Below are 25613 nucleotides of genomic sequence, written 5' to 3'. Positions count from 1 at the left end.
ACCAAACTCACAAATACACATTCTAATTCTTACTATTTACCCTTTCTAATCTCTGATATCCTGGTACATAGTCCAAATAGTTCTTTTGAACTTCAGTTAATAAAGCCATTAACAAAAAATGTTTAAATCTGAATACCAATTAGCCATTCTCCCAGGAGCTCAAAGGTCTTTTGTCTTCATAACTCACAAATCTTAGGAAATAATCATTTAATACATTTTTCAATTAATTTAAAAACTTTAGATGCCTAATATTTGATAATGTTTAATATTTGATAATATTTAAAAAATACATCAACAGAAATTTTCTGAATGGCACTAGACAATCAATTAAGGAAACTTTTATTGAAGCTTAAATTGTGGTACAGAAATACATTTCACCTGATTTAAGTCCAACACCACCATGAAGAGAGAAATTATGGCACCAAAAGTTTCCCTCCTCTATCATAATATACTAGGATTAATTTAAATTACTACTTAATCTACAGTTTTCATTTTTCTAGGTTTTGTTTCATACAAATTTGTGTAGCTTTTCAACATTAGGTAGAAATCTTAAATGTATTAGAAAAAAAAAAATAGACCTCAAGCCAACTCATGTCATCAAATCCACTGGGACACTGTTCCAAGAAAATCCACTTTGAGCACTGGTCCTCAAAACAGCACCAAAACAGTAGGTACTGTGTGCTAATTACAGAATCAAACTGATTCATTGATTGAAAGCTTCTTCAATGAAACTTTGAATCAAGAATGTGCTTAAAATAAGTCAAAAGTGATCCAACCACTTGATTTCAAAACCAAGTAGATTTTATGTTTAGAAACACTAAAAAAAAGTGTTTCGTTGATAAATACGGAAGGAACAAAAACATCACTGCATTTAGCCCCAACAAAAAAAAAAAGTGAGGACAGAATACAAAATGTAGTCGACTTTGCTGTTTTCTAGGCTGCTTAAATCTCACAGTATTTGCAAATACAGCTAAAAATGCCAACTCCTAAAAGCCTGTATTTCTAGTCATTTCCCACTGACCATTTTGGATTTTCGTATGTTTTACGGACAGCCTTCTGCTTCACTGTGTATGTCTGAGTAACCTGAACAGTTCTCATTCACATGATCCTCTGAAACTGTGGTGAAGAAAACACCAGTAAGAGGAACACATAAAGTCAGAACACTATCATGTGCATCACAGTCACAGAACTTCAGGTCACAAGATGGCAATGACATTCATGCCGCTCTGAAATAAAAATTAAGGTGAATGATTTGATTTGACTTACTGAATCCAGTATAACCTTTGTTTTCTCCTTGCTAATAAATTTAGTGATAAAAATTTTTTTATACTACTAACTTAGCAAGTTAGTAAAGACACGGTCTTCATGAGAAGCTATCTTATTTTACTGGAGAGCACACAATGGCATAGTTCCCATATAGTTCTGCCAGTGTAGTTTAATATTAATTTGTGTCTTCCTTGCTAATCAACACTAGAAGTTTACTTTTGTCACTACCTTCTAAAAGAGCCAATGCCAATAAAAACTCCCTTGACCTTAAAAGAAAATTAAATCCTAGGGTCCATCCCCTTTCCCGCTCTGGGGTATAAGATTGGTATAGATCCAGTGTAACAGTGTATTGCTTTATTGGGGCAGGGTTGGGAGAGGAGACACCATGGTGAGGAACAAAATCAATGAAAGGAATACAAACTCAGGAAGCAATAATGTTAAAACAGTAGTACACAAAATGGTTAACTGCAATCACTTTCTTAAGAGGACTCCACTCGTGGAAGAAAAACTTTAATTGCCATGGCAAAAAACATCTGAATGAAGTAGAAATTGTTTTCAATAACATTAGTAGAGAATATGTCCTAGAAATTGGAGGTAACTGGATGTAACATCCTGGCAGCAATTTAATAGAACAGTCCCGGATGGTTAGGCTGAGGCCAACACCTAATGAGGACGAAAGCCTTGTCTGTGGGGAATTTTGGAGGATACCTGGAGAAATATTACACTGTGCATAAACCAAATTGAATTGTTGTCATAAGTGTTGTAAAGTTTCATATAGCAAAAGTTTTTTTCTACATGCACTTCAATTTCACAGCAAGAGTGGCATAGGATGCCTAAACACAGAATAGAGCATTCATGCAAGATATCTAACTCCTTGATATAATAATGCATACAATTCAAAATGATTACACTATCATTACATCTAGGGCTTTCTGCAACTACAAGGTGGTGGTTATGGAAAGCATGGCCCCCGGTATCAATATCTAAAAAGCAGCCACCACCTTCTTTTATGTGTGTTTCCTTTTTGCGTTTTTTCTTCATTTTTCTTAATCAACTCTGCTGCTGTTGCTGCTTCTTAGCAAAACTGGTAAAAACAAAGTTGTAATCATTGAACATAGCACTCTGGCAATCAAGACGTTTAAAACCTTCAATCTTCTGGGGCGAAGAAAGCACTGTGCGACATTTAGAACTCTGGGGAAGAAAATTAAATAAACTGTTAGTGCTTCCAACCTGCAAAAGATTCACAAACAACATAGTCATGCCACAAATATTTAAAACATTTATCTTCATAAAACTATGGTATTTGAAATATCTTAGCTGCCTTCTTATGGGCTTAAGTGAGATAAGATAATTTATGTCCACCAGCCCCCATCCAAATCCCAGGCCTGCCAACAGGGACAATAAACAGTACAGGGGGAAGCCCACCAATTAACTAGATATAAAACAAGAACCAATAGAAATTTAACGAAACAGAGGAAACTTTTCATCCCAAAAACCTCAACTAGTATCTGACTGATAGGTACCATTTTATGACATTCCTCACTACCCTTATTTTCTGGAAGATTTTATTGTCAAAAAACGAAGTACCTGGTTTACAAACAAGGTGGTCACAAATTTTCCTGGCTTGAAGACTTCCACAACTTTTCTGATCAGGTCATCATAGGAGGTCTGACTTAAGTTTGTTTCAAAGCTAACATAAGAAAATTCTGGTTCTGGAGTGATGTGAATAGTCCAATAAGTTCCCTTAGAGAAATAGTTTTGTGTTAATAATGGAAAGGGCACACTTAAATATTTAAATAAGTATTAAGCAAATATTATTACTTACATCCGATTTCATGCCATTCATCGAATACCCACAAGGATTGAACATTGTGGCATCAATGACAGAACCTGGTATCAGGTCACGAATTCCACTCTCCTGAAAAGGAAAGAAAGAAAAAAGAGACTGAATTAAATACAAATTTAAAAAATAAAACAAGTATGAGTTAAACAATATATTTTAGTCCCCAAGCAGAATCCAGAATTACTGAAAATCCTTACACGAGTGACATCCTTTGCAGTAACACCATCTTTCATGTAGAACTGGTCCATAACTGCTGGGTCAAGCTCACTCATCAGAATTTCCAGGGTTTGATCTGGCTGACTGATTACCCTACTCTCTGGGAAATCCAAAGTATACAAGTACCTATACAAAAGTAAAAAATCATTTTTAAAAATGACAACCGGCAATTTAAAGTAATCTTATATACAAGAAAAAAATCGGTAAGATTATGTCCAACATACCAACAGTCAGAATTCATACGTCCCATACAATATGCTGCTCCATCTGTTGAGGGAGGAGAAAGTAAAATAAATGCAACAGTTCCATTTGATAGGATAGTTTTTTTCTCACCCTTCCAATAGCTGGGATGATACTATTTGCCTCCTACCAGAAATATCAGTGAAGGAAAATAAGTGGGTGAATTCACAAGTAGGCAAGACTCTCCCCATCACCCTTTAAAATATATGTATATATTTTACTGACTGTCGTTTAGAAATTCTCTTCAGCAGCCAGTGAGTCAGTCTAAGTGGTGCTGAGAAAACTATGGTTCCTTCTCCCCTAAAACTCCATTAGGAAATAGAATTTGGTTGCCCATTTATCTACTCTCCCAAGTAAATACAACTTATTTTATGTAATACTTTCCATATTGTTTCAAAGCCTCACTCAACACAGTAAATTAATAATTGGTAGATATTTACATTAAGTTACAATTAGCACTCTCTGATTTAGACCAGTTTAGTTTCATATTAGTAGATAAGAATAGAAATCTGATTTTTTTTTAAATCATGCCAGTAAGTGACTGTCAAATTATTAAAATGATCCTAAGTTATAAGCTTTATCTAGGATATAAGGGTGTTGGATTAGAAAACCCTTAGTTCCTTGACCTTAAAGCTCAAAAAGGAAGGTTTATAGTCCTGGCCGGTGATTCAGTTGATTGGAGTGTTGCCCAATACATCAAAGGGTTGCAGGCTCAAATCCTAGTCAGAGCATATACCTAGGTTGCAAGTTTGATACCTGTTCAGGCCATGAGAGGCAACTGATCAATGTTTCTTTTTCACATCTCTCTCTCTCAAAAAAGCAAAACAAAACAAAACCCAAAACACACACACATCCTTAATATGTATTTTTTTTAAAAAAGATCTCTGGCCGAAACCGGTTTGGCTCAGTGGATAGAGCGTCGGCCTGTGGACTGAAGGGTCCCAGGTTCGATTCCGGTCAAGGGCATGTACCTGGGTTGCGGGCACATCCCCAGTGGGAGATGTGCAGGAGGCAGCTGATCGATGTTTCTCTCACATCGATGTTTCTAACTCTCTCTCTCCCTTCCTCTCTGTAAAAAATCAATAAAATATATATTAAAAAATAATAATAATTAAAAAATAAATAAATAAAAAAGATCTCTGAATAAAAGTTTTGTAAATGAAAGAAAATCTTGCCTAGTATACTGAAGGCACATATGATCTCACTGTGCTGGTCATTTATAAAGCAGTTTAATTCCTGTATAGAATGCTGGATCAGTGTCTTAACAGAGGATTATTCAGTCACTCACTGGGCATTTTTCTGGATGAAGGGATCATAGCCTTCAAATACACTAAGTTAGATATAAATCAGAGCAAGTGACTGGATCAAGATGAATTCGCTTCATTTTCTATCATTTTAACAACAATGACCCGAGGTGCAAACACATATACTCTAAAATTTATAATCAACTATATTGATACACTTATCTTAATTATAAACATGCTACATTTGCATAAATGTGCTTTCATATATATAAATATTTCTGAAAAGATATACCTCTAACTTTAATAAAGCAGGTTTCAATTCTATTTATTTAAACTTACTCGGGAAAATTGCATTAAGAAACTCTATTTCTTCCTGGAAATTCCGGTGTGGGTACCCTTGGTGAGAAGGCTTCATGAAATTCTTACGAGAATAAAAGAAGCTCTAAAAAAGGAAGATAAACCAATATCCATGAGTCAAGTGCTATTAGGAACAACTTTGTAAACTGTGGAAAAGTCTCAGCAGAGTATTAATAATATAAGTGCATTAATGACTTTCTACAAACTAAAATGCCCAGCCTACAGATGATGGGTCATAACAACGATGCCAATTAAAATACAATAAAGCAGTAGTTTCTGATCTGAGCATTAAATAGACATGTAAACCAAAATTTTGTGGGAGAACATGTGTACATTAAACTTTAAGAGTCAGTGATTCAGCACTAGCCAGTGTAACTCAGTGGTCATCCTTTGCCCTAAAGGGTCATGGGTTCCATTCCCAATCGATACATAGCAGGGTTTGGGTTTGTTCCCCAGTGGGGGCATGTACATGAGGCAACCGATCAATGTTTATCTCTCACATCAGTGTTTCTATCTCTCCAGAATCAATGAAAAATACATCCTTAAGAAAAGAGTCAGTGATCAAAAAATTAAGGACATATTACTTGAGTTTCTTATGAGGATCAATAATTAACAAAAACTTTCTTAGGTCCTAGTAACAAGATATCCTTTACCCTAATTAGGTAAAATACTAAAATTCAACATCTGCTCATCAGAACAATTATGCCCTAAGTAAACACCGTAATTCTTTAAAAAAAAATTTTTTTTTATTGACTTCAGAGAGGAAGGGAGAGGGAAAGAGAGATAGAAACATCGACGAGAGAGACACATCGGTCAGCTGCCTCATGCATGCTCCCTACTGGGAATCGAGCCTACAACCTGGGCATGTGCCCTGATCAGAAATGGAACCCGGGACCTCTTGGTCCATGGGATAATGCTCAATCCATTGAGCCACACCAGCCGGGCTATCGCCTTAATTCTTAAATGTTATCAGAATTTAACTCTATATACTGTTGCTCTTAACATAATCAACTTTTTATTATGAAAACTGAATTTTTCTTGCTTTCACTTGTTTTCTTAGTTTCTTTGCCCTTCATATTAACATTTCAAGGAGTTAAATATTGAACATGCCTGGTTTCTTCATTTCTTTCTCCCATATGGATTTTATCCCAACTCATTCTCTGCTTCCTCCATATTCTGCAATTCTTCAGCATCAGGAAGAATATTCTTTCTCTCATGGTGTGCCCACCCTTCCCCATTACAACCAAAGCAATAAGTATACGAATTTATTTATAAGTTAAAGGATCAAATAATGTTTTTTGATTACTTACTTGAATTGAGTCAAACCCACTGTAATCCCTAGCAAGTTTCAACAGGGGAACCAGTGCTTTCAGCAAGAGGGTGGTACCACATGTCTTCAAAATGAAACGTCTCTTGGAGACAAACATGCTACTCTCACTACAATTAAAAAAAGTTACAATATTATAATGCTATTCATGTACTATTGATACAATTAACCTATTATTGGACTATAATTTACAATATAAATTTTTGCTAATTTTAAATGTTAAAACCTCAAGGAAGCAAATAATGTACTACAGTAGTCTTCCTCTTCTATTATACAAAAATCAGTTTAAGTTCTAGAACCCACAGAAATAGTCCTTAAATTCATTATAAAGCATATTAGCTCATTATACACACTCTTTTTTTTACTACTAAATTTTTCTCCTCACCTATCCTAAGACATTATTAAATTCATACTTTACATCATCTTGCACCATCCACTCTCACATGTACTTCTATAGCCATCTCATTACTTCTTACACTAGGTAATAAGCCCAGTGAAGAAAGGAATGTTTGTTTTCACTCACCATTATATCTCTATGGTACCTTAGGAACCTTGTTCAATCCAAGGCCCATTATAATATGTATAAGAATTCAACATATTTATTGAATAAATTATCTTTGTACCTATAAAGAGGTTGAATGACTTTTTTCTGTTATAGATGGCAATCCTATTTGTACAGCGGAGCTAACTTCACTTTGCTTAAGGTTCTGATATTGAGAGGCATATACTAAAAGTAAGACCCCAATCTGCAAGGTAAAGGTACAATGTCATTCTACCCACTTGATAGATACTTCCTGCTCACTACAAATAGGTAAAGATGGCAACCATCTTGAAGATCTTTCAGGTAAGACTTCAAAACCTACTGCCTAGGGATACCTGAATTAACATTTTATTTTACACCGTATTTTTAAAAATAAGGTTAAAATAATTATAGAACTAAGGTCCAGGGGAACAATTTGCTATTCTATATATAGTATAATTCAGACAGAAATATGTTAGGTAACTCTTGTTTTACAGGACTTACCTGAGTACATAAGCTTCCTGCTTGTCAGTTTTCGTCACACTTATGATTGAACATTGCACATCCTTCAAAAGTATGTCCCACTCGGATCTATCATTTAATAAAAAAGATGATTGATTCATTATACTATTTGCCTACTCTCAAAAATTATAAATCACATTTAGAAGAGTTTTTCAATGATCAACAAAACGTATTTTATATTTGTTGGCACATTTTTATAGTAGCTTCTCTACATTTAGATTTGTTCCAAAACTGTCTATCTATATTGACATCCATTAAATAAGATAACATTATTGGCAATTTACTAAGAAAAAGACAAATAGACAAAATACCATAAATAAGCCATATACAGAGGATATTCAAAAGGAAACCAAGGCCCTCACCGGTTTGGTTCAGTGGATAAGTGTGTTGGCCTGTTGTCTGAAGGGTCCAGGGTTTGATTCCTGTCAGGGTCACATGCCCAGGTTGTGGGATTGATCACCAGTAGGGTGTGCGGGAGGTAGCCAATCAGTGATTCTCTCTCATCAACGATGTTTCTCTCTCTCCCTTCCTCTCTGAAATCAATTATCTATAATAATAAAAGCATAATATGCTAATTAGACCGGATGTCCTTCCAGACGAAGCCAGGGCTGCGAGGAAAGCCGGTGCCGGCAGCCAGGGAAAGGAAGGCCTACTTTTGCATGAACTTTGTGCATCGGGCCTCTAGTATTTATATAACGCTCAACACAGTAGCTGCCCCCTGGTGGTCAGTGTGCCAGAAGCTGGGTTCACGGCTGGTGAGCACAGCAGTGGAGGTGAACTGCACTGGCCATCTATCCTATATAATAAAAGGCTAATATGCAAACTGACCAAATGGCAGAACTGGTCGTTGTGCATCGGGCCTCTAGTATTTATATAACGCTCAACACAGTAGCTGCCCCCTGGTGGTCAGTGTGCCAGAAGCTGGGTTCACGGCTGGTGAGCACAGCAGTGGAGGCGGGAGAGGCTCCCACATCCACGGCAGCACTAAGGATGTCTGACTGCCGCGTTAGTCTAAGCCAGCAATTGGACACCCCCCAAGGGCTCCGGGATTGCGAGAGGGTGCAGGCTGGGCTGAGGGACTCCCTGCAAGTGCACGAATTTCATGCACCGGGCCTCTAGTATATATATAAAGGCCTAATAAGCAACTTTCCCCCATGGGAGTTTGACTGGGAGACCCATCACTCGCTATGATGTGCACTGACCACAGGAAGGCCCTGGCCGGCAGCCGGGGAAGGGAGGCCCCAGCTGGCAACCAAAATGCCCTGATCAGCCCTGATCACCGGCCAGGCCTAGGGACCCTACCTGTGCACAAATTTCGTGCACTGGGCCTCTAGTTTCCAACTCTGCCAAGATCCCCCATGGTGCAGCCTACAACCTAGCTCAGCCCGGAAACGGTAGCTGTGGATGCTGGGTAATGACGCCATGTAGCAATGCCCAGCTTCCTCTCCCTGGTGACTAGGCTCCTTGGAGTTTCTTCAGCCCAAGAAACCGACTTGCTTTATAGTCAGATGCAAAACATTTTATAGTTTAAATGTTTGTGAAGTGTTTTCCGGAGCCTCAAGTCCTAGAGTAGGTAGATAGTAGACTCGGTAGAATCCTATTTTCTTTTCATTAGCAAGACATGAATAGGGATATTAAAATATTTCTTCTAATTGATTTCCTTTCAATGTGCATGAATCTGTGCACCGGGACACTAGTGTGTGTGTGTGTGTGTGTGTGTGTGTGTGTGTATGAAAAGGAAAACCATTACTTTTTCACTAGTTAAATGATTAAAGCATATTAAAAATTGAGAAACATTATAAAAAAATGAAGAAAAAAAAAGCCTTTGGCTGGCAATTCAACAGTACAAGCATTCCCACAAGATCTTGGGCATACAACGTGGCTCTCTAATGTAATGGGAAAATGTCTATTTCAATAAAGTAGAAAGTCTGTAGTACAGGCAATAATAGGAAAACTGAAGCCATATGGATATACAACTAAGTAAACTAGTATTTTTTTTCTTAAAAATTTGTTTTGATTTTGAGAGAGAAAGAAAGGGAGAGGGAGAAGGGAGGGATAGAAACATCAATGAAAGAGAAACACTGATCAGCTGCTTCCTGCACAACCACTACTGGGGAATGAACCTGCAACCCGGGCATGTGCCCTGACCAGTGATCCCTTGGTTCATAGGTCAATGCTCAACCACTGAGCCATGCTGGCTGGGTCTTTGCCCATTCTTTAATTGGATTGTTTGTCTTCCTTTGGTTAAGTTGTATGAGTTCCAAAAAACAAAGGAAAAAAACGTATCCTATCTAATAAAGAGGTAATATGCAAATTGACCATCACTCTAACACATAAGATGGCTGCCCCCATGTGGACACAAGAAGGCCACCATAAGATGGCCGGCAGGGGAGGTCAGTTGGGGGTGATCAAGCCAGCAGAGGGTAGTTGGGGGGGAGCAGGCCTGTAGGGGAAGGCAGTTGGGGGTGAGCAGGCCTGCAGGTGAGGATAGTTAGGAGCAACCAGGCCAGCAGGGAAGGGCAGTTGGGGGCAATTGGGCCGGCAGCGGAGTGGTTAGGGGCAATCAGGCAGGCAGGCAGGCGAGCGGTTGGGAGCCATCAGTCCTGGATTATGAGATGGATCCCAGATTGGAGAGGGTGCAGGCTGGGCTGAGGGACACCACCCCCCCACACACACAAATTCTGTGCACCGGGCCTCCAGTAAATACGTAAGAAGTTACATGAGTTTCTTAAACATTTTGGATATTAAACCTTTATCAGATGTATCATTGCCAAATATGTTCTCCCATACAGCTTCCTTCTCATTTTGTTGATGGTTTTGTGGTCTTTTTGCTGTGCATTAACTTTAATTTTGATAGTCCCATCTGTTTATTTACTCCTTAGTTTCCTTTGCTCAGGGGATGTATCGGTAAACATATCGCTTCAAGAGATATCTGAGATTTTGCTGCTTATAGTTTCATGACTTACATTTAAGTCTCAGCTTTTATTCTCTGTTGCTGACTGGATAAACTCATTCACTCTTTTGTCATGTCCATTCTATTTAAGCCCATCCAGTAATTTTTATTTCAGTAATTATTTTCAAGTTCTATCTTCTATTTTTTTTTTTTTTTTTTTGCTAAGACTCTCTTTCATTTTGAGAGTATTCACTCTTACTTATAAAATCGGTATGACAGCTGCCTTTAAATCTTGACCTGCATCACCTCAAGGCTGGTATATGTTGACTGTCTTCCTTTGAGAGACACTGAGAATATCCTGATCTTCTGTATAATTGAGCAATTGATCATTGCAGCCTGAACATTTTGATCATGTTATATATAATTTTTAAAAAATGTTTATGGAAGGGGGCAGGGGGAAGAGGCAGCAACAGAGATCGATCCACATGCCCAGACTGGGATTGAACCTGCAACCCAGGCATGGCCCTGACAGGGAATTGAACCCATAACCCTTCAAGGATAAGGATGATGTCAGCCACACCAACCAGGCCAAGTTATATAATTTTAAATTGTATTTAAATCCTACAGAGCATGTTGATTTAAAAATTGTTTTAGCAAGCAATTGAAATGTTATGGTTCAGTCTTCAAGTTCTCGTCTAACTTCTTTTTATGGGTTTATGTTAGGTTTCAGTTTAGTTAGGGAAGGCTATTATGCATGCCACTAGAGGCCTGATGCTTGGCCCTCCAAGCCCAGGCTTTCCCTCTCAAGGCGGTCTGATCTAATTAGCATATCAGCTCTTTATTATATAGGATGGTATTCAGATCTATCATGCACTCAGTGGCCAGTCTGGTACTGGGAGGTGAGCTATCAGTTCTCAAAGCCTGGATCTTCTGTTTAGGGTCAGAGCCATACATGAGCAGCTCAGGGGTATTCATATAAATCTTTATGGGACTCACTTTCTTCAACTCTTTCTCCTCTCCATAATAGCTCTGACAATGTCTGGCTCAAAGGCAGAAGCAGGGGAACTTTTTGGTCCTCTGGCTAGAAAGCCAAGGCTTTAGGTTTCCCACTCTGCAGCAGGCAGCCTGTGATTATCTGTCTCTCTTGGGCCAAATGGGGAGATGACAGAGGGAAAACAACAACAGGGATATCCCTGATGCTATTCTATCTTGGGACCACAGTTCTTCTGGTCAAAAAATGTTCCCCCCTCCTTGGAGTTTAGGCATCTACCTGGCTACAATTACTACAGGACTGCATTATCTGTGGCAGGAAAGAACAGAAGAAAAACAAAACAAAATAAAACTAAACCAAAAGGGGATCCCACCCATTCTCTTTGAGCCAAAGGGACCCCTCCTTCCTGTCTTTACAGACCAGAAAAAGAAGACTTCTTGGAGTTCTTTATTTGCACCTGGTGTGCAGTTCCAGGTTTCTGGAAGCCTTTGAGACCACCCTAGGAGATTCCAGAGGAAAAAAGAAACAGGAAACCATGGCTGTTTCAGTGGCATTTTAAATTCTGATTTCCTTCTTTCATTCACCTGCTAACATTTACTTTTCAGAGCCCTCACCATGCATTCTGTCCAGGGTTTTTAGTTGCATCTAGCAAGGTGCTTATTCCACCTTCATGGAAACCACACAGTGCTCCTGTAAGTCATTCACCATTACTTAAATTCTGCAACCAAACAGAAATCCTCCAGCAGTCAGTGTGAAAGAAAGCAATTGTGTGAAAACACCTTAAACACAGTTGGATGGTCTATCAACCAAGTGGTTATAAAGACATAATCCTAGGAGAGCTGCTAGGCTCAGAAATATAATAAATACCAGAGGCCCGATGCACGAAACTCGTGTAAGAGTAGGCCTTCCTTTCCCCGGCTGCCGGCACCCACCAGCTTCCTTCCCGGCTTCGTCCAGAAGGACATCTGGTCTAATTAGCATATTATGCTTTTATTATTATAGGTAACAAGTCAGGGGGGAGAGGCAAGAAAGATGTGACAGAAATAAAACTGAAGATATTAATACAATGCTATACATGTGCATTAAGTGAATGGTGAAAGACCAACACCAAAACAGCTGAGAATTCCAGCATATCATTCAATCACATTTCTGTGGGAAAAATAAGCCTCCTTTTGTAAATAAAATGAGGCTTTATTGGATTCTAGCCACACCCACTCATTTATATGAGTGTCTATGGTTGTTTTCTCCCTATAAGGTCATAGCTGAGTAGTTGCAACATAGACTGTACTGTCTGCCTTGCAAAGCTTTAAATTTTCTATCTGGCCCTTTACAGATTTTTGCTGACACCTGTTATAGAGGAAAGATTTTAAGTGCCCTGCTTTATGTCCAAATTTTTTAAAAATATATTTTATTGATTTTTTTTTTTTACAGAGAGGAAGGGAGAGGGATAGAGAGTTAGAAACATCAATGAGAGAGAAACATCAATCAGCTGCTTCCTGCACACCTCCTACTGGGGATGTGCCCGCAACCAAGGTACATGCCCTTGACCGGAATCGAACCTGGGACCTTTCAGTCTGCAGGCCGATGCTCTATCCACTGAGCCAAACCAGTTAGGGCTTATGTCCAAATGTAATGATGAAAAAGACCAAGTATTTTGTACAGTTGACCAAGGCATTTTCTAAATTCCTTGTTTGTGATTTCAAAGTGAGATAGTATAAAGTTAGAATGTAACAGCAGGTTCAGTATGGTGGAAGGTGACACACTAACACCTAGACTAGTCTATAGTATAAACTATTTTACAAAATTGGTCTTTTTTACGTCATTGTTATTCTACGTATGTTTTAAATACAGACTAGTGGCCTGGTACATGAAATTTGTGAGGGGGGAGGGAGGGGGGGAATCCCCCTCAGCCTGGCCTCCACCCTCTCCAATCTTGGATCCCTCTCACAATCCAGAACCACTGGCTCCTAAGCGCTCACCTGCCTGCCTGCCTGATGCCCCTAACTGCTCCCCTGCCGGCCTGATGGCCCTAAACTGCTCTCCTCTCCTTGTCTGATCCCCCTAACTGCCTATTTGCTCTCCCCTCCTGGCCTAAACCCCCTAACTGCCTAATTGCTCTCCCTTCCTCTCTGCGCCTTCAGACCCCAGCGCAGGAGTGCTGAGAGCTCTCTGCCAAGGCCCCACCCCCGTCCTGACGCCCCCCCCTCCAGGCCAGGCGGTGCTGCGGGCCTGCGTGCGCTTCTGCTGGGGGGGGCGGGCGGCGGCGGGCAGCCTCACGTCCTGGTGGCACAAGTCCCTGCCTCCACCCCCCAGCTTCTATGTGCATGCACCTTTGACTGGTCGTGACTCGGACACCGTTAGGGCCCATTAGCATATTCCCCCTTTATTATATAGGATGAATTCAATAAATCATAAATTGACAACAAAGCAGAAGAAAGAAGACAATTTTGGAATGTATTTCATAGTGTTGATTTAGTGATTGGAAAATATTGCAAAAGACATTCAAAATATTACACAATTGCAAGGTGCTATAAAACAATAAAAATTCATAGATAAAGGAACATATTCTAATTTGAATTACATTTTATTTACATAAGTGCAGCCACCTCACCTCACTGGTTTTCAACTAGGATGACTGTCACCCAGAAAACATTTGGCAGTATTTAGAGACATTTTTGGTTGTCACATTGGTGGGGGTTCGTCATTGCAGACATGTAGCTGGTAGAGAGCAGGGATGCTGCTACACCATAGATCAGTGGTTCTCAACCTTCTGGCCCTTTAAATACAGTTCCTCATGTTGTGACCCAACCATAAAATTATTTTCGTTGCTACTTCATAACTGTAATGTTGCTACTGTTATGAATCGTAATGTAAATATCTGATATGCAGGATGGTCTTAGGTGACCCCTGTAAAAGGGTCGTTTGATCGCCAAAGGGGTCGCGACCCATAGGTTGAGAACCGCTGCCATAGGTAAATAGGACACAAGTTATCTAGCCCAAAATGTTAAAAGTGCCAAGGTTGAGAAACCTAACTTCAAAGTAAAGTACTAAAAAATACTATCAGATCATGATAAATGATCCCAAAGTAGTGTGCTCCTTTACTAATGGCAGTATATGGACTGAATGATCCGTTACCATTCCTGAAAAGCAAAACATTAGCGACATAGTTTATATTTAAAGCTTCCTTAAAGAGTGTGGTCTAGTCCAAGCTGGTGTTGCCCTACAGACTAAAGGGTCCTATGTTTGATTCCGGCCAAGGGCACATGCCTGGGGTTGCGGGCTTGATCCCCCTCAGTAGGGGGCGAGCAGGAGGCAGCCAATCAATGATTCTCATTGTTGATGTTTCTATCTCCCTTCCTCCCTGGAGAAAAAAAAGAGTGTGGTCTAATAAAAAAATAGAACAAGTCGAGGTGTTTACATGAGAAAACATGCGATTAAAATGACAAGACAGACTTCTACACCAGCTGACTCTGTTATACATAAAATAGGCAAGTGACTACACTGAAAAAATGTTTTTAGCCCAAACCGGTTTGGCTCAGTGGGTAGAGCTTCGGCCTGCAGACTGAAAGGTCCCAGGTTCGATTCCGGTCAAGGGCATGTACCTGGGTTGCGGGTACATCCCCAGTAGGAGATGTGCAGGAGGCAGCTGATCGATGTCTCTCTCTCATCGATGTTTCTAACTCTCTATCTCTCTCCCTTCCTCTCTGTAAAAAAAAATCAATAAAATATATTTTTTTAAAAAAATGTTTTTAGCCCTAGTCAGTTTGGCTCAGTGGATAGAGGGTCGGCCTGGGGACTGAAGAGTCCCAGGTTTGATTCCAGCCAAGGGCATATACCTCAGCTGCAGGCTCCTCCCCAGCCCAAGCCCTGGGCAGGGCACATGAAGGAGGCAACAAATCCATGTGTTTCTCTCACATTGATGTTTCTCTCTGTCTTTCCTCTCTCTTCCACTCTCCCTAAAAACAACAACAAATCAATTGAAAAATATCCGCGGCTGAGGATTAACCATAAGAAAAAAAAAAGTTCTTTCTGATTTTAGGAGACACAAACAAGGATAAAAAACATCAATCAGCTGCCTCTTGCATGCCCCCTACTGGCAATCAAGCCCACAACCTGGGCAGGTGCCCTGACTGGGAATGGAACTGGTAACCTCTTGGTGCATGGGATGATGCTCAAGCAACTAAACCACACTGGCCAGGCCTGACTACATTTTTTTAATGTAAAAAGTAAACACCTCAGGTCAAATGATCTTTAACAAAAATACCAAGACTACACAACTGGGAAAGGACAGCCTCTTTATTAAATGTTGGGAAAATTGCGTCTCCACACAAAAGAGTGAAGTTGAAGCCCTACATCACACCATATGCAAAAATAAACTCAACATGGGTTAAAGACTTACGGGAAAAGTCTGACACTGGATTTGGCAATGTTATCTTGGATGAAACACAAAAAGCACAGGCAACAAAAGCAAAAATAGACAAACAGGACTATATCAAACTTAGTAACTTCTGTGCATCAGAGGAAAGCACTCGACAAGAATGAAAAGAAAATCTGCAGAATGTGTGAGAAAATATTTGCAAATCATATATCTAACAAGAAGTCAACATCCAAAATCTACAAGAAACTCTAACACCAAATGCAAAAAACGGCCAACAAGCATATGAAAAGACGCTCTACACCACAAATCATAAAAGAAATGCTAATCAAAACCACTTCACACCCATTAGGATGTATAAGGGGGTGGGGGTGCGGATAACAAAGGCTGGTAAGGAAGTGGAGAAATTGTAACAATACAGAGAGTGTACCTTAGGTGAAAATTACCACATGCTCTAGCAATCCCACTTCTGGGTATATATCCAAAAGGATTCAAAACAAGATCCGGAAGAGGTATTTGTACATCCATGTTCATTGTAACTCACAAATGTCAAAAGGTAGGAAGTAACCCAAATGTCCATCAAGAGATTAATGGATAATGAAAATGTGGTATATACATGTAATGGATAATTCACACTTAAAGGAAACTTTTTATCACATGCTACATGAATGACATTATGCTAAATGAAATAATCCAGTTACAAAAGGACAAATACTATGTGATCCCACTAATGAGGTTCCAAAACAGTCATATGAAGTATCTATAGTAGTGAAAATCATAGAGAAAGTAGATAGGTGGTTTGTCAAGGACTGGGGAGAAAGGAGGGAAAATAATATCCTATCTAATAATAGACAAACATGGTAATTGACCATACCTTCACTATGCCTCTCATCAGCTAATCAGCGTGATATGCAAATTAACTGCCAACAAAGATGGCAGCTAATTTGCATACTGCAGGAAGGGCAGGACAGCGCCATCCCAGCTGCCCTGCCACCATCTGGGCTGGCCTGCTATCTGCGATCCTGGGCTGGGGGGCGGGGGGGAGATCCCGTGTGCGACCAGACCCGGGCCCCAACCCCCGGCACCGCCAACCTCCTGATCGGCCCTGCCCTGTGCGTGACCCGGGGAGGCGGGGCAGGCATCTAGGGATCGGGCCTGCCATCTGCCACCGGGGAGCAGGCCTAAGCCAGCAGGTGGTTATCTCCCAAGGGGTCCCAGACTGTGAGAGGGCACAAGTGGGGCTGAGGGACACCCCCCCCACCCCCACCCTGCCAGTGCACAAATTTTTGTGCACCGGGCCTCTAGTTTTATACATATAGTTTCACAAGCTGAAAAAGGTTCTAGAGACCTATTGCGCAACAATCCTATAGAAATAAGAGATTAATATGCTAATTAGCTGTTATGTGAGATGTAATGACCAAGCGCATCACGACCAGATCATGGATCAGCAGGAGGATGGGCCAGCGAGGTACAAGTGGGCTGCAGAGAGCTACAGGAGATGGGCAGGGCAGCAAGCAAGCGGGAGGCGGGGCAGTGGGTGGAGAGCTACAGGAGGGCAGCAGCAACCTACTAGGGCACGGATCTGTGCGCAGGGCTACTAGTAAGAATATACTTAACAATCCTGAACTGTACACTCAAAAGTGGTTAAAATGATAAACTTCATGTTAGGTTTTTTAAAACTTTAATTAAAAACGTAAATGACTGAGGGAACAATGCTGCTGGAGGGTTTTCACCCTTATCACCTAAAAAATTAGAATTGAGTTTGATTCTACTATGAGATCCAATAGGTCAGACACTACAGGTGGTGCCTGAAAATTTGCATTTACAAGGCCTCCATGTGATTAGATTCCACTAATGGATTACTTTCTTAAAGCTGGTTTCAGAGTTATCAATTTACTCAAAAAGCCTATTTGAGCCGAAACCGGTTTGGCTCAGTGGATAGAGCGTCAGCCTGCGGACTGAAAGGTCCAGGGTTCGATTCCGGTCAAGGGCATGTACCTTGGTTGCGGGCACATCCACAGTAGGAGATGTGCAGGAGGCAGCTGATTGATGTTTCTCTCTCATCGATGTTTCTAACTCTCTATCTCTCTCCCTCTCTGTAAAAAGTCAATAAAATATATTTTTTAAAAAAAGCCTATTTGAAGCTGCCCTCAACTGTGCTTGCTAATAGCATGACTTTCCTTACATTCAGGCCTCTACACCTTACCAAGGTAGCAGTCTTTGGGTCATACCCTAAAACATAAGATTATTCATCAAAGCCTAGGCCAGTGATGGCGAACCTTTTGAGCTCGGCGTGTCAGCATTTTGAAAAACCCTAACTTAACTCTGGTGTCGTGTCACATACAGAAATTTTTTGATATTTGCAACCACACTAAAACAAAGATTTATATTTTTGATATTTATTTTATATATTTAAATGCCATTTAACAAAGAAAAATCAACCAAAAAAATGAGTTCACGTGTCACCTCTGACACGCGTATCATAGGTTCGCCATCACTGGCCTAGGCTGACCAAAACAAATTCTGAGCATGCCTTCTTAGGGCAGTTAATTCAAGATATCTGGAGAAATAAATATTCTCTTTTTGTTCAAATAAATCAACCCAATAATCACAGTATTCTCCATCTCAAATCTCTACCCCAAATTTAAATCACTTTCAGTATAATTATTGTTTACAGTACTTGAAATGTGCACTTCTGAAAGAAAGGTGGTTTAGAGATGGCAGTTCAAACTTTTTGAAACTGTTAGAAATGTAACAAGTTTAATTCAACAGGAAACTTTTCTACTCCAAAGCATTTAAACTGAAAGGTTTTTTAGCAATGGGCTGTAAATTCCTTCAATGTAAATTATCAATTCTGCAATACTGTGCAATGATGTAGTCAAGTAAGGCATGAGTTCTGGGAAAGGTAATGCTGAGGTGTGATTTACTATCTTTGCAACTGCCCCTAACACTTTACTTGCAAGTTATATTTTAGCTTATAAAAATAAAATACCTGGAAGTTTCTCACAATTAATGAAATCTTTATGTATTCTCTTTACTTTCACTAGAATTTCCCACCTCCTACTAAGAATAAGTCAGATTTGTGATAAATCAAAAGCAAAAAGCCTACTTTATTGTCCTTAAAGATCAAATTAAACTATCTTTTCTTTTTACCAAAATTTCTTATTTTCTGACAGACTTCCTCCCCATTACTTCCATCCATCCCAAAGCTGCCATTAAAATAAGACTTTTATTTGGTCCAAATTAGTGCAGGAACTTAAGACATTTTTACACACACTTTTGAAATCTGAAAAATTAGTAGACAAAACTGCAGGTTAAGATATTACTCCTTCTTTTTACATTTCAACTTTAAATACTGTGTGAAATAAGTCAGTTTTAGAACACATCATCCTTCCCTTTATTTACTTAGATATGCCAGGACTACTGCTTTCCACTAACAGATGATTAACCAGTATTCTTTAACCCAGCCCATACCAGACAAAATTTTCTATTAAAAATGACCCTCCCCTCAATTACATGTGTCCCTCTTATCTCCCTTGAGAAACTAGTAAAAGATTACCACTATTACAAAACTGCTTGGAAAGATAAGCCTATTTTACATTAAGTGTGTTCTATCCCCTCATGCCACATTAAAAAAAAAATTAACTCCAGATGGACTGCAGATATAAATATGAAAGGTAAAACAATGTTGAGGGATGAGCAAAGATATCTCAAATAGTTGTGGACAAGCTCACGGGAGGCTTGCATGGCGGCCTTACAAACTCAAAGACCGAAAGTAACTACCTAAGATGGTCTGAAATGAAAACTTCCTAACTAAAAGCGAATCTAATGATCAAAATAAACAGGAACAGAAGAGAAACAGAGGCATGGATACAAGCCAAAGACTGACAGCTGAGGGGAGGAGAAACTGCAAGAAAGAAGATGAAGAGATTAGCCAAAGAACATATAATGCATAATCCACGGACTGAAAGGTCCCAGGTTCGATTCCGGTCAAGGGCATGTACCTTGGTTGCGGGCACATCCCCAGTAAATGGATAGAGGTAAAAAATAAAAGTGAGTCATGGCAGGTAGTCCTGTACTAGGCAGGAATATTCATTGACAAAGGTCAAAAGCCAAAGACTGACAGCTGAGGGGAGGAGAAACTGCAAGAAAGAAGATGAAGAGATTAGCCAAAGAACATATAATGCATAATCCACAGACAACTGTGTGGGATGGCCAGAGGGAAGGGTGGGATGGGGACATCTGTAATAGTGTCAAGTAAAAAAAATAAATGGATAGAGGTAAAAAATAAAAGTGAGTCATGGCAGGTAGTCCTGTACTAGGCAGGAATATTCATTGACAAAGGTCAACCTTTATCTAACTGAGCCTATTGTCTTTTTTGCAACACATTTTTGTCAGAGTCATTTTTTTTCCAGACCCCTAAGGGCACAATCACTGTACCAGAGCAAACCAAAGAACCCTCACTGTTTTCATGTTAATTGTTCAGTTAGGTATCCTATACCCACCAATGTAAAAGAAGTGTCTATTGTTGTTATGACCCCCAACTATAAAATTATTTTCATTGCTACTTCATAACTGTAATTTTGCTACTGTTATGAATCGTAATGTAAATATCTGATATGCAGGATGTGTTTTCATTGTTCGCGACCCACAGGTTGAAAACCGCTAGATCCAGTTCCAGAGATTTCCAAGCTTTGCATTCTCCCACCTCACTAATCACCAAGAAATTTCATGTAACCCCTCTAAGTCTTTTCCCTTGTATTCTGATGTATAAAATATGTGGTAAAACTGACATTTCCCAAAGCACTTTCTCAGTCCGTTGCTTCCCAGCAAATTTTCTAAGCTTGGTTCAAATAAACTCAAAGATTCTCTACAGGTTTGGATGTCTCTTATGTCAACATAGTACATAAAAACTGCTAACCATTAAAGGGGAAATATTAATAAGTTGAACTATATTAAACTTATGTGTTTCTACTTTCAAAGGTATCATTAATAAGGAAACCCATAGAGGATATATTTGTGATATTGGACAGAGATTTCATCCATAACATATTAAGAACTATAAATAAAGTCACCCCAGAAAAAAATAGACTTGAACAAACATTTCACAAAAGATATCCAAATGACAAATAAAGATATAAAAAAGGAAGCTCAACTCCATTAGTCTGATGGGAAATACCTACTACTACACACACAATAGCTAAAATTAAAAAGACAAGTGGTTAGTTTTCCCTGCTGATAGCACTCTTGCAAACATGGTGAATGTTCCTAACACCCGCTGAACTTTCTGTAAGAAGTGTGGCAAGCATCAACCCCACAAAGTAACACAGTACAAGAAGGGCAAGGATTCTCTATGCGCAGGGAAAGCGGCATTATGACAGGAAGCAGAGTGGTTATGGTGGGCAGACTAAGCCGATTTTCAAAAAAAAAGGCTAAAACTACAAAGAAGATTGTGCTGAGGCTTGAATGCATTGAGCCTAACTGCAGATCTAAGAGAATGCTGGCTATTAAGAGATGCAAGCATTTTGAACTGGGAAGAGATAAGAGAAAGGGTCAAGTGATCCAGTTCTAAGCTTCATATTTTGTTTTATTATAACAAAATCTTGATATGTTCAAATAAATAAATAAAAAGACAAGTGTTACATGAAGATATGGAGCTACTGGAACCCTCAAGCTAGATATATGCACTCTCTGACCTAACAGTTACACTCCTAGAGGTATGTTTATCTAACAGAAATACATAATGTTCACTAAAAGACACATGCAATAGTGTTCATAGCAACTTATTTGTATTAGCAAACTAGAAACTATTCAAATGCCCATGAACAGTAGAATGGATAAATTGTGGTATATCAACACAAAACAACTACAAGCACAACAATGAGAATGAACTACAAAACCTCAAACATAATATTGACTGTAGGAGGCCTTACATGATGCAAACTAAATGATTCCATATCTATGGTATGTTAGAAGTTAGGACAGTGATCACCCTAGGGATAGAGGGGACAGGAAAATAATTGTTAGAGGTGCAAGTAGGACTTCTGGCTAGTTATATTCCTTAAACTTCAGTGACATGAGTGTGATCAGTTAGTGAAAACTAGGTTTGCATTATGATTTTTATAACTTTTTATGTTTCAACAAAAAGTTTAAAAAGTCTGTATTCAAAAGATAAGCTATTTTACTAACAGCCAGATTTTTCATATTATACTTCTTTCTTTGGTCAATGACCACCTCCTCAAACTCTGTTGGAATATTGCCTTCAAAATTACCTTATGGTTTTCTCTCTTGGTTCAAATCTTTAGAATTATTTTCATGTCACAATTCTTCCAGCTCCACACCACTTCCAATTAAATATTTTTGTCCTTATACTTCACAAAAGCAGCTTTCCCCCAAAATCATTTCAGCAGTTTTCCAAATTCATATTCATCTCTGTTATTGCACAAAGAGTTTGGGGATTTATAATGCTCTAAGTTGATTTCACACAGATGCAAATTGCTAAGTTTACATACTTGGGGGGAGGGCAGAGAGAGCGCAACAGCAACCAAAATTATTCTTTGGTTTGTAGCAGTAAATACAACATATATGCTAATAACAACTAAATTAATGTTCCTATTAGCGAGGCAATTCAATCATATGCATGGTGAGAATCACTGAAAAGATTAAGCTACTATGCAAAAATCAGATTGTTTTTTGGAGGCATGCATGTATTTATTTTAAAATAAATTCTATTCATTTTTACATTTACCTACAAGATTTCTGACATACACACCTATTTGTAAAACTATCAATCACAAGATAGTGACCACTTCTACCACTCCCCAAAGGTCCCTCAGGCCTCTTTATAATCCACCCTTCTCTTTACTCCCAGACCTCAGGCAACCACTGATGTGATTAGTATGCACTTTCTAGAATTTTACATAAATTGAATCTTTAAGAAACTACCAAACCATTTCCCAAAGTGGTCTGTTCACGTTCCACCCTCACCAGCAATGCATTAGAGTTCTGGTTCCTTCGCAGCCTGTCAGGGTTTGGATATCAAAATTATGCTAATCCCAAAATGAGCTAGGAAATGTATCTCCTTCTCTATTCACAAGAATGTGTGTAAAAGGCTGGAATTACGTCTTCCTTGAATGTTGGAGAGAATACTCCAGTGAAACCATCTGGGCCCAGAATTTTCTTTATGGGACGATTAATGACTAATTCAATGTATGAAATGGTTATAGGACTACTTACATTTATATTTCTTCTTACACCAATGTTTGGAAAGGTATTTTTTTTCTAAGAATTTTCCTATAACACGTTTAATGTTGTAGCATATGTAGTAATCCTGTTAGGACATTTGTGCCTGCTCACTCTCAATGTCCTTAGATTTTACATTTGATATACAGTGTAAAAAGTAGATTTACTTTTTAATTTTAATCTACAAATCTATTAAAATCTTTTAATTATAACCTTCCATCTACATTTTAATGGAATTACTGAGAGTAAGGACATGAGGCAAGGACAAGCAAGGATTTCTGGCTTCCAAATTTTTAAATCATTCAATAAAAACAAAACTACTAAAGATTGCTTCATGATATTAATCCTTCTACAGAATAATAAATCTAAAGCTTCCCAGTGACACTATCTCCTCTATTTGAATAAAAACTACATCAAATTATTAGGGCACCCTTTAATGTGTAGCCTTTTAAAATTACAATCTGATATACTTAATTCTCCATCCTTGGTTGATGGGGGTGGAAGGGAGAGATTGATTTTGTTCTAAAGATAAATATAAAACACTTGTAACATTTGTACAGTGGTTACTTACTATGTGTCACTGTTTTTAAGCACCAAATATACACTAACCCACTTAATCCTCACAACTACCCCGTGAAGTAGGTACCATTATTATCTCCATTTAGAGATGAAAATACACCACACAGCTAGTCATTAAGTGTTTGATTAAAATCTAGACATTCCAGAGACCAGGCATCATTTCATTAAGCATATTCTTCTAGATGACGATTATCCTTCCACCCTCTTGCCAGGTCATCACTCTAAGTGATTTATCTACTAGCATCAAATATTTTTCCAGGTACTTTTAAAATCTCCTAGTAACATAACCTACCCGGTGCATTCTTGCTTGACTGACAGTTCACGGAAAAACTTTCCCAGAAAGGCTACCAATGGACTTCTCAGTTAAATCGATAAAGATTTTTTTCGTTCTTAGTTACTCCATCTACAACAGCTGAAACACCCTAGAGAAAACTCTCAAAATAGTGATTTAATGAATGTTAAATATGTACAAGACGTGCACTAAATTATGAACTATACAAAACAGGATATTCTGTCCTTGAAGATTAAACTTTTGCCATTTTATGAGCCATATTCAAGTAGTAAGATAATTGCTACTGATAAAGGCACAAAGGAGAAGTGGTTCTCAAGTATTTAAAGAAAGCAAGCTGCCCTTTTACAAGCCTTTCTCTCCCTCCTGGGCTCAGGGAACTCTTAACTACAAAAAAACCAACCAACCAAACGAACTAACAAAAAACCCCCAAAACAACCCAAGCTTAAATTCGGGCATTTCTACCCAAGAACTTGGATAAAGGGTAAAATCCTCGTCTCTTTATTAAGAACGTGTCCTTACAAATAAAACTATAAAACATTTAATGAGTCAGGGCAAAACAAGGCTATTCATTTTAAGTAAGATTTTCTAAATCGTTTTTCCAAAGTTTATCACCAACACCAGGGAGTTTTCCTTCCCATCGGTGACATGGAGGCAATACGACGCCTCCCCATATATTTTTAAGAAAAGTCACCGCTTCCTACAACACACGTATAAAGTGCTTAGAACTGAGCCTGGCGCACGGCAAACACCGTCAGGGTCGCACAAAGCTGGAAAAAACGAGACCCGTAACAGGAGCTATCACGACGCTGTTCTACAGGAGGACCCGTCCAGACCTGACGCCGTCAGGTCCCGGCAGCACGTGTCCTCCCGGAGTCCCCTCTCCAGCGGCTTTTTGTCAGCGACAGCCGAGCGCGCAGCCCACATTCCTGAGACGCCCCATTGGCCCACGCCCCGGCCGGGCTCTCGGCGGGGCCCGGGCGCTCATTGGCCGTCCCCGCTCAATGAAGCGGCCGCGCCGGTTCCTGCGCGGCACCGCCGCACTCGTGTGCGGAGGAGCCCGAGCGGCAGGGGTGGCCGGCGGTCAGCGTGCCCCCGGAGCAGGCCCAGGCACCTGCGGCATCGCCCGCGCTCGGACACCCCCAGACCCCCTACGAGACCTCTCGCTCCCCGCGCCACCAGCCCAGCTCTCTCGCGGGACTGCCCGGGTGGGAGGCTGGGGCCCCAGAGGCCTTTGCTGGCTTGTGCATTCAAGGTATTCAGTCCCGGGCCCCGCGGGCCTCTAGCTCGTCAACACGGCAAACCCTATTCTGCCCCCACCGCGGCAGGACCCCGGCGGCTCGGGAACAGGTTACACACATCAAGGTCAAGAGTCGCGGGGGCACGCCTCGCGGGCTCTGCGGCCGCCGGCGGGGAACGCCCCGACAGGCTTTGGTGCAGAGCGTGCTAGGGCGGCGGTGGGGCCCAGCCACTGCGACACCGCCGCCCCCCCCATCCCCGCCGCCCGGGCGCCACACGCTGCCAGCGCGGGCCGAGCTGGAGGCCTGCTCGCCAGCGCCAGCCTGGGACGCGGCGGGCCGCTCCGATCCGCTGCACGCGGGGAGAACGAGTCCGGTTCAGACCCGCGCCCTCCCGCCCTCCCTCCCACAACCCCCGAGGCGGGCACAACGGAATGAGCGCCTGACTGTGGCCGCCTGGCCACACCTGCC

The 25613-nt window shown here is 40.2% G+C and overlaps 1 protein-coding gene and 1 pseudogene across 2 annotated transcripts in view; one reads left to right on the top strand and one right to left on the bottom strand.

The window, feature by feature from the left end:
• Window positions 1–306: 306 nt before the first annotated feature.
• The window catches only part of AMD1 (adenosylmethionine decarboxylase 1), a 26174-nt gene continuing 867 nt past the window's right edge, over window positions 307–25613 (bottom strand). Inside the window, exons 1-9 of one of the 2 annotated variants that reach the window (XM_023750105.1) lie at window positions 7898–7916; window positions 7518–7604; window positions 6477–6603; window positions 5149–5251; window positions 3550–3592; window positions 3307–3451; window positions 3092–3184; window positions 2854–3009; window positions 1764–2457 (exon numbers count right to left, since the gene is read on the bottom strand). In XM_023750105.1, coding sequence (XP_023605873.1) covers window positions 2317–2457; window positions 2854–3009; window positions 3092–3184; window positions 3307–3451; window positions 3550–3592; window positions 5149–5251; window positions 6477–6593 — 798 coding nt within the window. In that variant the 5' untranslated portion in view covers window positions 6594–6603; window positions 7518–7604; window positions 7898–7916 and the 3' untranslated portion in view covers window positions 1764–2316. Of the gene's footprint in view, window positions 2458–2853; window positions 3010–3091; window positions 3185–3306; window positions 3452–3549; window positions 3593–5148; window positions 5252–6476; window positions 6604–7517; window positions 7607–7897; window positions 7917–25613 lie in introns of those variants that run through there. The other variant, XM_014451775.2, reaches the window with a different exon arrangement.
• Window positions 21035–22040, top strand: LOC102419564 (annotated as a pseudogene).

The sequence above is a fragment of the Myotis lucifugus genome, unplaced genomic scaffold (assembly GCF_000147115.1).
Source record: "Myotis lucifugus unplaced genomic scaffold, Myoluc2.0 scaffold_11, whole genome shotgun sequence".
Taxonomy (NCBI): Eukaryota; Metazoa; Chordata; class Mammalia; order Chiroptera; family Vespertilionidae; genus Myotis; species Myotis lucifugus.
The sequence above is the reverse complement of the archived record's forward strand: the minus strand, read 5'-3'. Positions and strand labels throughout refer to the sequence as shown.